The 12840-nt window shown below is 36.2% G+C and overlaps 1 protein-coding gene across 6 annotated transcripts in view; it reads left to right on the top strand.

Moving 5' to 3' along the window:
- flt1 (fms related receptor tyrosine kinase 1) overlaps positions 1-12840 on the top strand; it is a 274469-nt gene that overhangs the window by 131756 nt on the left and 129873 nt on the right. For all 6 annotated transcript variants that reach the window (XM_069891516.1, XM_069891514.1, XM_069891517.1 and 3 more), the window contains exon 12: positions 5687-5795. In XM_069891516.1, the coding sequence (XP_069747617.1) occupies positions 5687-5795 (109 nt within the window). The remainder of the gene's footprint in view (positions 1-5686; positions 5796-12840) is intronic.

Raw genomic sequence — 12840 nt, 5'->3', positions numbered from 1 at the left:
AAATCTGAATTTGAATCCACAAAGTGAAAAAAAATTTGAAACAAGGAGTAGGCCAAGGTGGAATTTCAGAAAATACGGATTATAGTGGACTAAGCTACGAATAGCAGAGTTTTGAATATAAGGTAGAGGAAGACACTACCATACTACATTTGTCTCGAGACAGTAGATAAAGGTAAAAGGTTACATTATTGTCACATAATACTACATTTAGAATGTAATACACATGAAATTCTTTAACTTTTGTCTACCGTAAGGCAGACAGAGAGTTGCCACTTTGTCCAGTGCCTGCTTAACTTCTGAGATCAGACCTTACAATCTCAGGCATATTCAAATGTTTCTAGAGGAAGATGTGGATAAATCCTATGGGTGTTGTTCACCTCACTGGATCAACAGCACCTTGGCTGGTATTTCCACAACCTGCTGTCATTGCCTTGCATGGGCAGCTGAAGCTCGCACAAGTACTTTCATGGAAACATTTCAGGGAGATAAGGAGCCATGGTTGAACACCAGACTGGGAGAGGCAGCTTCTGGGATCAGAGTGGGGAGATCAGTAAACATTCAGATGGCTGGAAAGTGAGCAAGGGGAAGTGGGAGTGGGAGTGCTGACAGAGATCAGGGTGGTGTTGAATGAGAAAGGTGTAGAAAAGCATTGCACTATTTTCCATCTCCTTTTCCGTTTTCCTCTCTCTCTTTCTCTCTTCCTTATCCTCCACGCTGTCATTCCATCCCAGCTCTTACATTTATTTCACTCGAAAAGTGGTAGAGATGGAGAGTAGAGATGTGAGTGCAAGAGTAAATGGAGGAATTTATGGAAAGTCAGAGGTATAGTGGAAGAGTGGGAGAGGAAAGCAGAGCTGGGAAGAGAAAGAGCTGAGGGAAGGTGTGGGAGCCCTTTGGGTGAGAGATATAGTGGAGGGAGAATGGATGGAGGGACAGCAAGTAGGATGAGAGAGAGAGAGATAGAGAGGATAGTGGAAAAGTAGATGGAAAATAATGTGGTGCATAGAAAAGCTAGGAGTGGAGAGAAAAAAGGATTTGGAAAGAAGTTGGTGGGGGGGAGTGGAAGAGAAAATGAAATGGGGAGTGGGGACAAAAGGAGGAAGGAAGGAAATTCAGTGAATAAAACTGAGGGATTAAGTAGGTTATAGGAAAATTAGTTGTTAAGAAAGAGGGTATTGTCAAGAATGTGTGTGAGAAACAAATACACTGCTAGAACTTTCTCAGTAGAAAATTAGTTTTCTCTGTCGTTTTACTTTCAAGCTGTTGGGGTTTTGCATTCCAGTAGCCACCTGCCCCACAATACCAGCAGGACAACATAGATTGAATTGTATCCCAACCAGATTTCTCTCCAACAGCTAAAAAGTATGAAAGCAGCTAAAATGTCTAATAATTAAAGCATTTTGAATGCAATAAATGTCAATTAAGTCATTGAAGATCATCAGTAAACATAGTAAATTATTGTAAAAGCAAAATAGATTTTGAAAAGACATCGCACCATTGTTTTTGGATTCAAAACTTGGACTTAATGCAGTTATTCTAATTGCAGTGCAAAAATATAGTTGTAGAGTTCAGGAGGAGGTGAACTGAGCTCAGGCAGCAGTGATAGAACAGAGACAGAAGTAGGCAATCTTAATAATAGAGAAGCTATGTTGTAAAGAACACTCAAGTGTTCCAAACACAATACTCTCATTGAAAGTAGTTGATCAATTTCAGGTAGTTTCCAGGGATGGGAATAGAGATGAGGGAGCTGAATTTGTGAAAAAAGCAAATCTTCTCAGATTGGGCAGCGATTAAAAAAAATTTTTTTTTTTTTAAACATTAAGGAGATTGAATTACACTAACCACTGAATCAAAGGAATGACAATATTGTCCAAGAATCCAAGAGAATCTTAGTGAAGAATGGCCTAGATATCTTATCACCTTTGGAATGTGTGGGTTGTTTTTTTATATAAATTGAAACATCCTGACAATGTAAAATCAAATATTCACTAAAGTTAAAAAAAATCTAGAGTTTCACAATGAAAACTAATATTCATCTATCTCTCCAGTGCATGTTCTGTGACCAAATGACATATATTCAAGATGAAGTGAATGTTGTATTATTTTATTGAATACTTCTTTGAATAACAGATTTTTAAAAGGAATCAAAATATATATTATATGCACAAAATATTTTGAGTAGTACAATTTTAAACTAAATCTACAAACATTTTTGAATTGCAAGCTAACAAACATGTGATAAAACAGGAGTCCCTGAAAACAAAGAATAGTAGGTCAGAGGTTTAACCAGAAGAGACAATATAATGGTCATAATGTAATTAATGATCTCCTTACTATGACCCCTAATATTTTTAAATGTTATATATGGAGTTGAATGTAAGTGGAGGAAATGAATATAAATAAACTCTGATTAAACCAAAATGTTTTCTACAATGATGTTGCAACATTTCTGCCCAAACTACTTTATAAATGGGAAGAGGTGAATAAAGTAATTGGAATGTGGCAGAGCTAAAGCCATTAAACAATTACATACAATTAAACAAGTTCTATCACTGTTTTCCTGAGAGATAAGGTTTCCTTGCCCCACACCCTAAGGGTTGTGCCATTTCTGTTAGAAATACTTACAGTATTGTACATTTAAAGTTGTGGATCACTTAATTACCAAAACTCCTAATTAGTTGTCATTGTAAATTGTGATGGAACACTTTCAGGTTCAAGGTCCAGGCCTTGTTATAACTCAAACCTGTCCATAACAGATGGTATTAATTATAACAGTCTAAATCTGGATAGCTTGTAAGAAGAGACGTAACAAATATTATCCAATATTTGTCATCTACATGTGCCTTCTTTTAGTTTACAGAGAATCACTTCTTATAGTAGTTGGCAATAGTCAATATTCTTGATAGTTCCAACACCTTTTAATAAAAGGATATTAAGACTTTCTAAATACATACTTACAATGCTCAGTCATGATTTTCTTGAAAAGATAATATTAACAAGATGACCCTCTAAATATTAGTCTGGGCATTGTGTCTTGCACAAACCAAACTGACTAAAGACAGTAGATTTCCTGTCGCAAATATTTTTGTGTCATCTAACTTCATGGCCACATTCAAGGTTTCCAGAATTTTTGTATTGAGTTCTATGTATTATTAATCTAGTCTTCTGAATTAATCTATCTTTAAGGAACATAGCATTGTGGGCGAGGTGGAAGTGGAGTTGAGAGGAAACAATGCATATTTAAAGTAATTATTTCATTTGAATTTAGCTGTGCCATAAATGAAATCCTAGTTAAAGAAATTTCAAGAGCCTATTCATTACATATTTTTTCTAAAATTGAGACATACAGCACAGTAGCAGGCCATTCTGGCCAATTAATCCATACCCCCCAAATACACCAATTAACCTCAACCCCTTTTGATTTTGAAGGGTGGGAATAAAACAGAGCACCCGAAGAAAACCTACACAGACAAGGGGAGAATGTACAAACTCCTTACAGATAATGCTGGATGTCACTCCTAGGTCAAAGTAACTGTTTTGTCCTAAATCTAAAAATACAACTCCCAGAATTTTGAGAAAAATGGCCATGTCTTAATTGCAATTGAGACATGTTGGACTGCTGAATTATCATGAGACTTTGAACCAAAATCCCAAATACCTTTTTAAGATGATTAACAGATCCCATAGAATTAAATGAAGAGCAGAGAAGTTCTTTTAATGCCATAGTCGTCAATCACTCCTCCAACAACAGAGAATTAGATTATTTATTTCCTTGCTTCTGATGGGATCTTGCTGCCAGCAATGCCACAGAGATTATAATTATAAAATACTACACTAATTTGTAAAGTGCTGGGGACCTCCTGGGATTATAATACACTCTATATTGAAAGAAAGGTGGCGGTGGTGGAGGGTAGGGGGTTCTGAAGAAAGTTTAAAAACAAGTTGCAAAACAAGGTTCAAAGAATACTTTAAAATTAACAGTATATACAAAATATAAATAAATCAAATGAAATAAAAATCAGATTAATAATCATTACTTTTCTTGAAGTAGTTGTAAATTTGCTGTGACATTAAATTTTCAGGATTAATGTAGACTTGAATCAAATGTGACTACAAAGGGCTTCATTGTGAGTTCCAGAACACGAGATAATGTCAATGAGAAGGCTGGATTACTGTAACATTCATTAAAGAACCTAAAATTTTTATGTGTTTACACTAGCACAAAGTAAGAAGAATTCTCTCCTGAAGAGAAGCACTGCTAATATTCACAAAATGTAACTTGGCTGAAATTACCAAATTCATCTGAGCATATAATACAAACCAAATATATCTGCATATTCAAAGCCAGGAACAGAACAATAAAGCTGTTAAATGGCTCCATGGGGAGAGTTTTCCTGTTATTCTACCAATATCATTGTTTTCGAATAAAGTATTTTCAAAGAACTAAAATGTAACTGTTTAACAATGATATGTCAATGACTAGGTTATACCATTGAATAATGTTGGTTATGTACAGAATCTTTAACTTTGCGATATAATTTTACATATTATTATATACATTGAATAACTGTACCTGCTACCACTGCAAAAGAAAAATTTCCATTTGATGAGAAAATAAATTGGATATTGTTACGAGCCCAAGGGACCCCAAAACCCAGCACCAATAGATATTCAACAAGACAAATGGTTACTTAAACAAGCATTGTTTTTAATTATCTTTAAACATGAAAACAGAATCATATTTTAACTTATCACTATTAACTTACTTAACCTAACATAATCCCCTTCTAATTCTAAGCACTTGTGTATGTAATGTGTGAGTAAGTTTAGAAAAGTTCTTTAATTCACAGTCCAATCTTACTCCTCATTCCTCCAAGTTCACTGGTTGCAGGCAATTCTTATACTGTATACAGAATTTAACATTTATGAAGTTCACCAGGCTTTGGTGCTTGACAGGTGAATGGTTAACGCTCAGGAGAGAGTCAATCTCTCAGGAGAGAGATTGTTGTTCACTGGACATAAACTGATTCCTTTTAATCAGCCATGTTATTACATGTCTGAAGAAACTTTCCCCATCAGGGTTTTCCAGATAATAACCTCTTTCTTTCAGGTCACCACAGAGTTCCTTTTTATTTCCCTTATTTCAAGTGAAACATAAGACAGCCAGTCCTCTCCTCTTGTATGGACCACAAGTGCTTTGAAAAGGCTGAACTAAGCACTCACAACCCGTCTTCAAAATGGGTTTTTCCACAAGCTTGCCAGCTTGTCCTGTTCCAGTCCCAGCTGCTGCTGCTGAACTCTAGCACTGCAGAACTCTCTCTCAGAGAAAAGCCTGTTTGACTCTCACTGCTTGCAAAACCAACATGATCCTGTTAGAGCAGCAAGCTACACTCAGACAGCCTGCGGCTCTGGTGAGTTCTTTCATCTGTTATTTTCAAAACAACAATCCATTCATGAAGTCCCTTGGGCACTCTTCAAATTTTTTGCAAAGGCTCTTGGAGCTGGACTATCTATCTTGAGCAGAGCTCCAGTATTTTAAATGAGATCGGTTTTGAAACATTTGTATGTGACCTACACTAAAAAAAACCTGCCACACTTCATCTCCCAAAATCATACCTATATACAATATTAAACACAACATATACTGTCATAATATCAATTATTATGTTTTTTTCCATTATCTTAGACTGTCAGTGTTCTGGTGGTAGCTGAATCTAATATTTCTGGAATTTATCGTTGCGTGGCTTCAAACAAAGTTGGAAAAGATGAAAAAAGTATAAATTTTTATATTTCAGGTAAGACATTGAAGCAGCAATAAGAGCTGTGAATTATATATTTGATAACTATGATAACTTACATTGTTTGTATTTAAAAATATTTAAAGGCCAAAGAATAAACATCTTTTTCAAATTTAATCCAGGGAAGGCATTGCATCAGTGGTGAATGAGGTGCCACAGGGATCAGTACTGGACCCCAACTCTTCAGAATATAGATAAATAATGGAGTGGGAAAACAAATTGTATAGAAAACACAGTGAGTCTACAAAGTGATTTGGATAGAGTAAAATGAGTGGGCAAATGGACTACAATGTTTACGTGTGAATCACAAAAGGTTAGTTTGCAGGTAATTAAAGAAAGCAATTGGGATGTTAGCCTTCTTTGCTAGAGGGACTGATTTTAAAATCAGGGAGGTACAGGGTAAGCCTGCATCTCAAGTATTGTGCACAGCTCTGGTCTCTTTACTTGAGAAAGAATATACTGGCATTGGACATGGTGTAGAGGAGGCTCACCAGATTGATTCCAAAAATGTGGAGGTTGGCCTCTGAGGAGAGATTGAGTAACCTGGAACTATATTTACAGGAATTTAGATTTCAGATTTAGATTTAAATTTCAGATTTATTTTCAGAGTAAATACAAGATATCACATACAACCCTGAGATTCCTTTTTCTGCAGGTGAGGCAGAATGACCACACTGGTAGTGCAAAAAAACTTCATAGTATATACATATAAACAAACAAGAAACTAAACATAACATATCTTTGCAATAAAGGCAAACAAAGAGGCCCCACCAGCTAAGCTCAGTACCCAAATAAGAGAAGGAGAAGTCAAGGAGAGCCCCATTCAGAGACACTATGTCCATGGATTCAGCTCCTATGCTTCTCCATCATCTGCAACTACACAGCCTCCTGTCCATTTAGTCAGCTAGCCCAAGTTCCCAGTTCTGAACTCCTGTGTTCAGTGATCAGGAAACTGTCAGAGCCCAAAGCCCTCAGGAACCCTGCTCACCATCAGAACCCTTATGAATCCCAATGCTGATACCTGGTTTCATCAGCCATTCTCCAGCTGTTCATGACTCAGTGTGAGTCCTTCAACTGCTGAGCCCCTCATTGGTCCGCTGCCATGGTTACCTTCCCTGTCAGGTCTTCTCACAGGCATCTCCTTTTCTGCAGGGTGATGCTTTCCAGCTCTGGTCCTCTGATCCTCTAATCCCACAGACCCTGTAATCTGAAAAGTTAGAGTATCAAATAATAATAATATAAAAATAATAATTTTACCTCCAATAAGCTAAAACAAATTTTGCCTCTTGTTTCAATAAATATGGAAAGCATGATCGTCCATATTATAAATTATGATGTTACTTTCACCAGTTAAGTATTGCATTCAAATGCTAAATATTCTTAAATTAAATGCACATTTGTGATTCTCCTCAATATTTGCAAAGGAAGATACATTTTTACTTGTTATTGCACATATTTCTAATAAACAATGAATATGGAGGCATTAATATTTAGTTATTGTCAATTATTGGGAAATTAGATGTGGTTGAATTCTAAATGTGCAAGAGATTTGTTCAATGTCTTTACCAAAAAAAAATTCAAGTACACGTGGATCCTTTGAGGAACAAATAAACTTTCTCAACATCTTTTAAAATTGCAGATGCTGGAAATCTGAAGTAAAAATAGAGCAATTTATTGCTACTTTCTGCTTTCTCTTCAGTAACCAGTGCTCTGTTCATTTCAGTTTGCTACCTCCAATCCTATGTCTTCTAATTCATGTCCAATAATCTCTTGTTTGGCACATTGTGGTTCACCCTTGTCAATTCTGTTCATTATAACCACAAACATCTCTTAACAGATTTGTCAGACGTGACTTCCTTTCAATAAAGGCATGTTGACTATGTTCATTTTTTTTTAAGTGTTCTTTGTTATTTTGTGAACTGGAGTATGTCTGGAGAAAATTGAGGTTACTTATTTTGTTTTGAAAGAGTGGCAAGAGTCTGGTTACATTAACATACAGGTGCAGCAACAAGTTAGGAAGGCAAGCAATATGTTGGGCATTATTGGTTAACCCACTTTCAAAGTTCTGAAATGTTAATTCTGTTCTCTCGCTGAAGATGCTAAACAAGCTACTAGGTGTTTTGTAATATTTTTGGTGTCTATTTCAGATTTACAGCATCTGCAGTTTTTTGCTTTCCATTTGCCAGTATTGCAAGGGGGTTGGTATATAACATAATGATTGCAAATAGACACTGTAGTGAGATTTTGTTTTCTAAACAAGGCAGGATGTAAGTGTGTTGAGGCAGTGCAGCAAAGATTTGTCAAAAGTTGAATTTGCCAGGTTGAGTTTGTTGTTCTCCAAGAAGACATTGTTAGCAAAGAGAGGCTAGGGGGACTCAACAAGTCAGGCAGCATCCAGAGAAAAGTAATTAGTTGATGTTTTGGGTATGGACCCTTTATCCTGACCTGAACTGGTGACTGACCACTTCTTTCCATGGATGGTGCCTGACTTGCTGAGTCCCTCCTTCCTCTCAAGATACCAGCATCTGCAGGTGTGATTCTCAAGATATTTGAGTACGATAGGCTGTCTACCTGCTGGAATGGACTTTGTGGCCCTGGGGATTTGCTTATCATTTCCCTACCACACTTACCTGTAACAGTAACTTGGTCCCTAAAGTCTGTTCTCATTTGCCAAGGCCTTTTGGAATACATATCCTAATTAAGAATTGTCACTCCAGAAATTGTCTAGTAGTAACATTAAAGTTAAAATCAGACATTTTGGATTGAGATGAGGAGAATTTTATTTTACTGAAAATGTAGGTTGGAATTTTCTATTCTAAAGATGACTGCGAATATCAAAGGTTGAAATTGGTCACTTTTCAAAAACAGGCAAATGTGGGGAGTGGCCGGATATAGACTTGAAGAGGAGGATTATCTTAATTAATTCCTCTGTTTTAGATACAACAGTAAATGATCAGGTCAAGTTCATTGATGCTTTATATAACTTTCCATGGATCCCTTCTAAAAATGGGGTTGAGGGTTGATTCAAGTTTAGTTGCAATCTCAGTCACAGCATGTGGACACACAGGTGGAACTTTTCACGTCTGGTTTGTAGTGGAAGTGAAAACAGGAAAAGGTGCATGTCAGTTTTCCTCCATTAAAATTTATGGGTGGAAATTCATAAGCTTGGCTCATGCAATTTCCTAATATATCTCCCTGTACAGTAAGTGCCAAGAGTGGAGAAGTGGAAGTTCACTCCACCCAATCCACTGTCCAGATTCCAGGAGAGTAGCCTAGATAAAGAGATCTATTGATGTCCATAACACTATAACTCAGTAAAAGTCAAGACTTTAGGGAAGGAAGGAGAAAAATATTAGAGGAAAACATGTGGGTTGCATGTATCTCCTAGTTAAAGCATTTTGAAGCTATTAGTTGTGTGACCTACAAGTTGCAGGGCATTTGGAAAACAACAATGTGACATTAGCTGACAGACAGGAAAGATTCCAAATCTTTGGTGTTTTTGTTGATCTTTCGTTTTCAAAGTGAGAGTTGCATCCAGGAAAAAAATTTCAGTCTCTGATTTACAATCCTCTTTCTCTGCTGGCACACAGCACAACTGCGGGCGTGTTAGTAATGACTATGGGTGAGACAGGAACAAAGTTACCTTATCTCTGAGATTTCCCAGTGTCACTAAATGCATTTTGTTTTGAGATTCCTGATGGTGCTCAGCAAAGATAAACAATATCTTCCATCAGGAAACCTGTGAGCTATTTTCAGAGGAAGTTTCAAATCACTTAAGTAAACAAATCCCCTTTAAATAATTTCAAAGTGTGTTTGTTAGTTTGGGAGAAGGTTGTGTTAAATAGTAGGGTTTAAGCTTTGCATCAAAGTGTCCGTTATATGCTACAATGAGTGAATGGTAATTGGCCATCTATAGCATAATTCAAAATATCAAGAAAAGTGATTAATATTATTTATATTAGAATAAATCTTCTCTAGGTTGAAATTCTATTACTGATCATCCTAAAAACGTTGGATTCATTGTCAAATGCTACAGTAATAGGGGATGAGGACTAATTTATTGTTGCTGTCTCTCTTTTCAGGGTAATTGTCTATTAAATTTTGACTATTTAATTTTATCAATTGAGATAAGGGGGGATCACAGTGGGGGTGTGTGGGGGAAAAGGAATTGTACTCAATGATGAAGCTTGTATATAATTGGAAAATGTAGTGTGTTTTTATTATTAAGGATTATTATGGATTGTTGACACTGTTTGAGTTTGAAAAATTATAAATAAAACACTCAAAAAATGTTGGATTGTAGCCTGCGTATGCTGGTAATGTTTAGAAATCCAGATTTCATGCTGAATATTTTGCCTAAAAAGAAAAAATATATATATATTATTTTGTATTGTTATATGATGAAGAATTATATGTATGTATTGAGGCAAATGAAAAATACAATTTTCAAAGTTCATTGCATAAGGGCTCTTCCTATTAATCCCTTTCAATCCTGAACCAAATGTAAAGATAATGGTTTTAAGGTCATGCACATTGTACTATGTGCATACGCAATGTAATTTTTATTTGCTGCAGCCAAACAGGTACTTCATATAAAACAAAAACTACAATATTACACATTAAATTAACTTAGAAAGATATAATAAATACAAAAGAGAGATAGATAATAAATATTCACTGTTATCATGGTACAAAAAAACGGTGCTTGAATAGTGCAGACAGTTCTTTTTATTGTATCAGATCAGCCATTGGAAAAGAAACTATTCTTGATCCTGGAGCTGCAGGACTTTAGACTTCTGTACCTTCTGCCTGAAGGTATCAATGAAAAAAAAGTGGTGACCAAGGTGGTGGGGGTCCTTAATTTATGTTCCTGGTCACTTGAATTATCAAACCAGGCTGTGAGGCAACCAGTCAGAATATTTTCCACTGTACACCCATAGAAGTTTGATAGAGTGTTGAAAGACATGCCCAATCTTCTCAGACTTCCAATCTGCACTGATTCGGATCTGCTGATGAGGAAGTCGAGGATCCAGTTGCAGAGCCACAAACAGTGTCCCAGATCCCTTAGTTTGGTCATGTTTTACTGGCATGATAATGTTGAATGCTGAGATGTGGTTAATGAACAACAGCTCGGCATAAGTGTTCTTGAGTACCAATGTAAATTCCAAATTCTTGCATAAATTAATTAAGCTCTGTATGGTTTAAGCGATAATACAGTCAAATGGAACATGTTGCGAGGACTAGACTTTAGACAATTGGTAATTTCTGCAAGCTTATTTGTTTTTGTTCCATACTCTATGTTGTTTTTAAGAGAATTGCTGAATGAACAGTTAAATGGAAGCATTTGTACAACGGTAGTTATTTTTGACCACTGGTCTCAAAATTCCTTTGTCAGCATAATTCTGTTCCAAGCATAACATTTCCTGGGAAACTAATCATGTTTCAATTGTAGTTTTTATTATATCACTCTTAGTATATCAACAGCCTGTTTCCCCTCTCTTACAGACACACACAGACACACACACACACAGAATCTTCAACCAAGAACACTTATTTAAATGAACTATCATTACAGGATGTTTTGTAAAACAGGATTAATGTAATCAAAACTATACCCTTTGGTATTTCACCCCATCCACTCTCCTCTCCTTAACTACCAATATTTCTCCTCCAACAATTTTTTTGCTGCCTTCCTGAATGTTTCTTACTTTATTTCTTGCAAGGACAAAGAACATAATAATAGATGAAGGATAAGGTCATTTGACATGTTCTACTTGCTCTACCTTTGTTAGAACATGGTGAATCTTCTACCTCATTGCCATTTTCCTGTACTGTACTTCTATTCCTTTGCTCCCCATGTATACTCAATTGTATGGATGCTTATCAACAACTAAGACACCAGACCCATCTTCAAAAAAGAATTCAAATAGATCAATATCTTCTAGATATAAGTAATATCTGTATGTCAGCCATGAATAGCAGACTCTTCATTTTGAGAGGGTGATCCCTGATTCCAAATACCCAACCAGGAAAAACATTATTTCTGTATAAAATATGTCAGGATCCTTGAGATTTACGTATATTTTTCATTCTGCAAGCCCATTCTACTTAATCTCTTCACAATGGGTAAACACCCCTTCCTGGGAGAAAATGTGAATCATTACTGCTTCCCTCTATATCATTTATCCTTCTTGTCATAAGTAAACTCGACCTATAGACAGTATTCTAGGTACAGTCTCTTCAGGACCCTATCAAAATTTTAATCAGACATTTTTACTCTTGTACTCGAATGTTCTAATAAAATCTAATGGTTCATTTGTTTTATCCCATTAATTTCTCCAATGGTAACTTCTTTGAACTCTTCATTCTCTTTAGACTTACTTTGCCCTACTTCCAAAAGTTATTATGTCCTCATCTGAAAAGAAAGAGCCAAAATATTTGTTTGATTTCTCTGCCACTTTCCTATTACCCAACACATTATCTCCTTTAGGTTATTTTCATGTTTCTGACCATTCTCTCTTGTGTTCAATTTTCCTTATTACTATCAACTTCTTGATCCTTCTTTGCTAAATTCTCTATGTCAGCCCTGTGATATATGCCAGACATTTTTTAATAAATCTGAGCTTGTATAAAGATTATTTGAAAACTTTAGAAGCAAAATAAGCCCATCTTGTTCTTATCTTCACCTAATTTCCCCAACATACTGTTGGACACTACCAATTGCCCCAATAATTACAGAGACAAAGACTGAGGGGAATGATGGGCTTTATTACACACAAGACTGCTGGCCTGGGTCCAAGCTAGGGAAGTGAAGGGAAGGAAGAGGTGGCTTGACCTTTATGGCCTGGATCACAGAGGAGGAGTCCAGGGAGGAGTCTAGGAGAGGATGTCATCAGGAGGGCAAGCCAGCCCATGCCTGTTCTAGTCAGTACATACAACCATATCATTACATATATGCACATAGCACCATATTTGTAAGAAGACTCTTATGTTACCAATTAAAAGAAAGACCCTGATTGCTCAGGGAACTGAGGCCATTTAT

This window comes from Narcine bancroftii, chromosome 7, assembly GCF_036971445.1.
Source record: "Narcine bancroftii isolate sNarBan1 chromosome 7, sNarBan1.hap1, whole genome shotgun sequence".
Taxonomy (NCBI): Eukaryota; Metazoa; Chordata; class Chondrichthyes; order Torpediniformes; family Narcinidae; genus Narcine; species Narcine bancroftii.
Note: the sequence above shows the minus strand (reverse complement) of the source record. Positions and strands in the feature narration are given on the sequence as shown.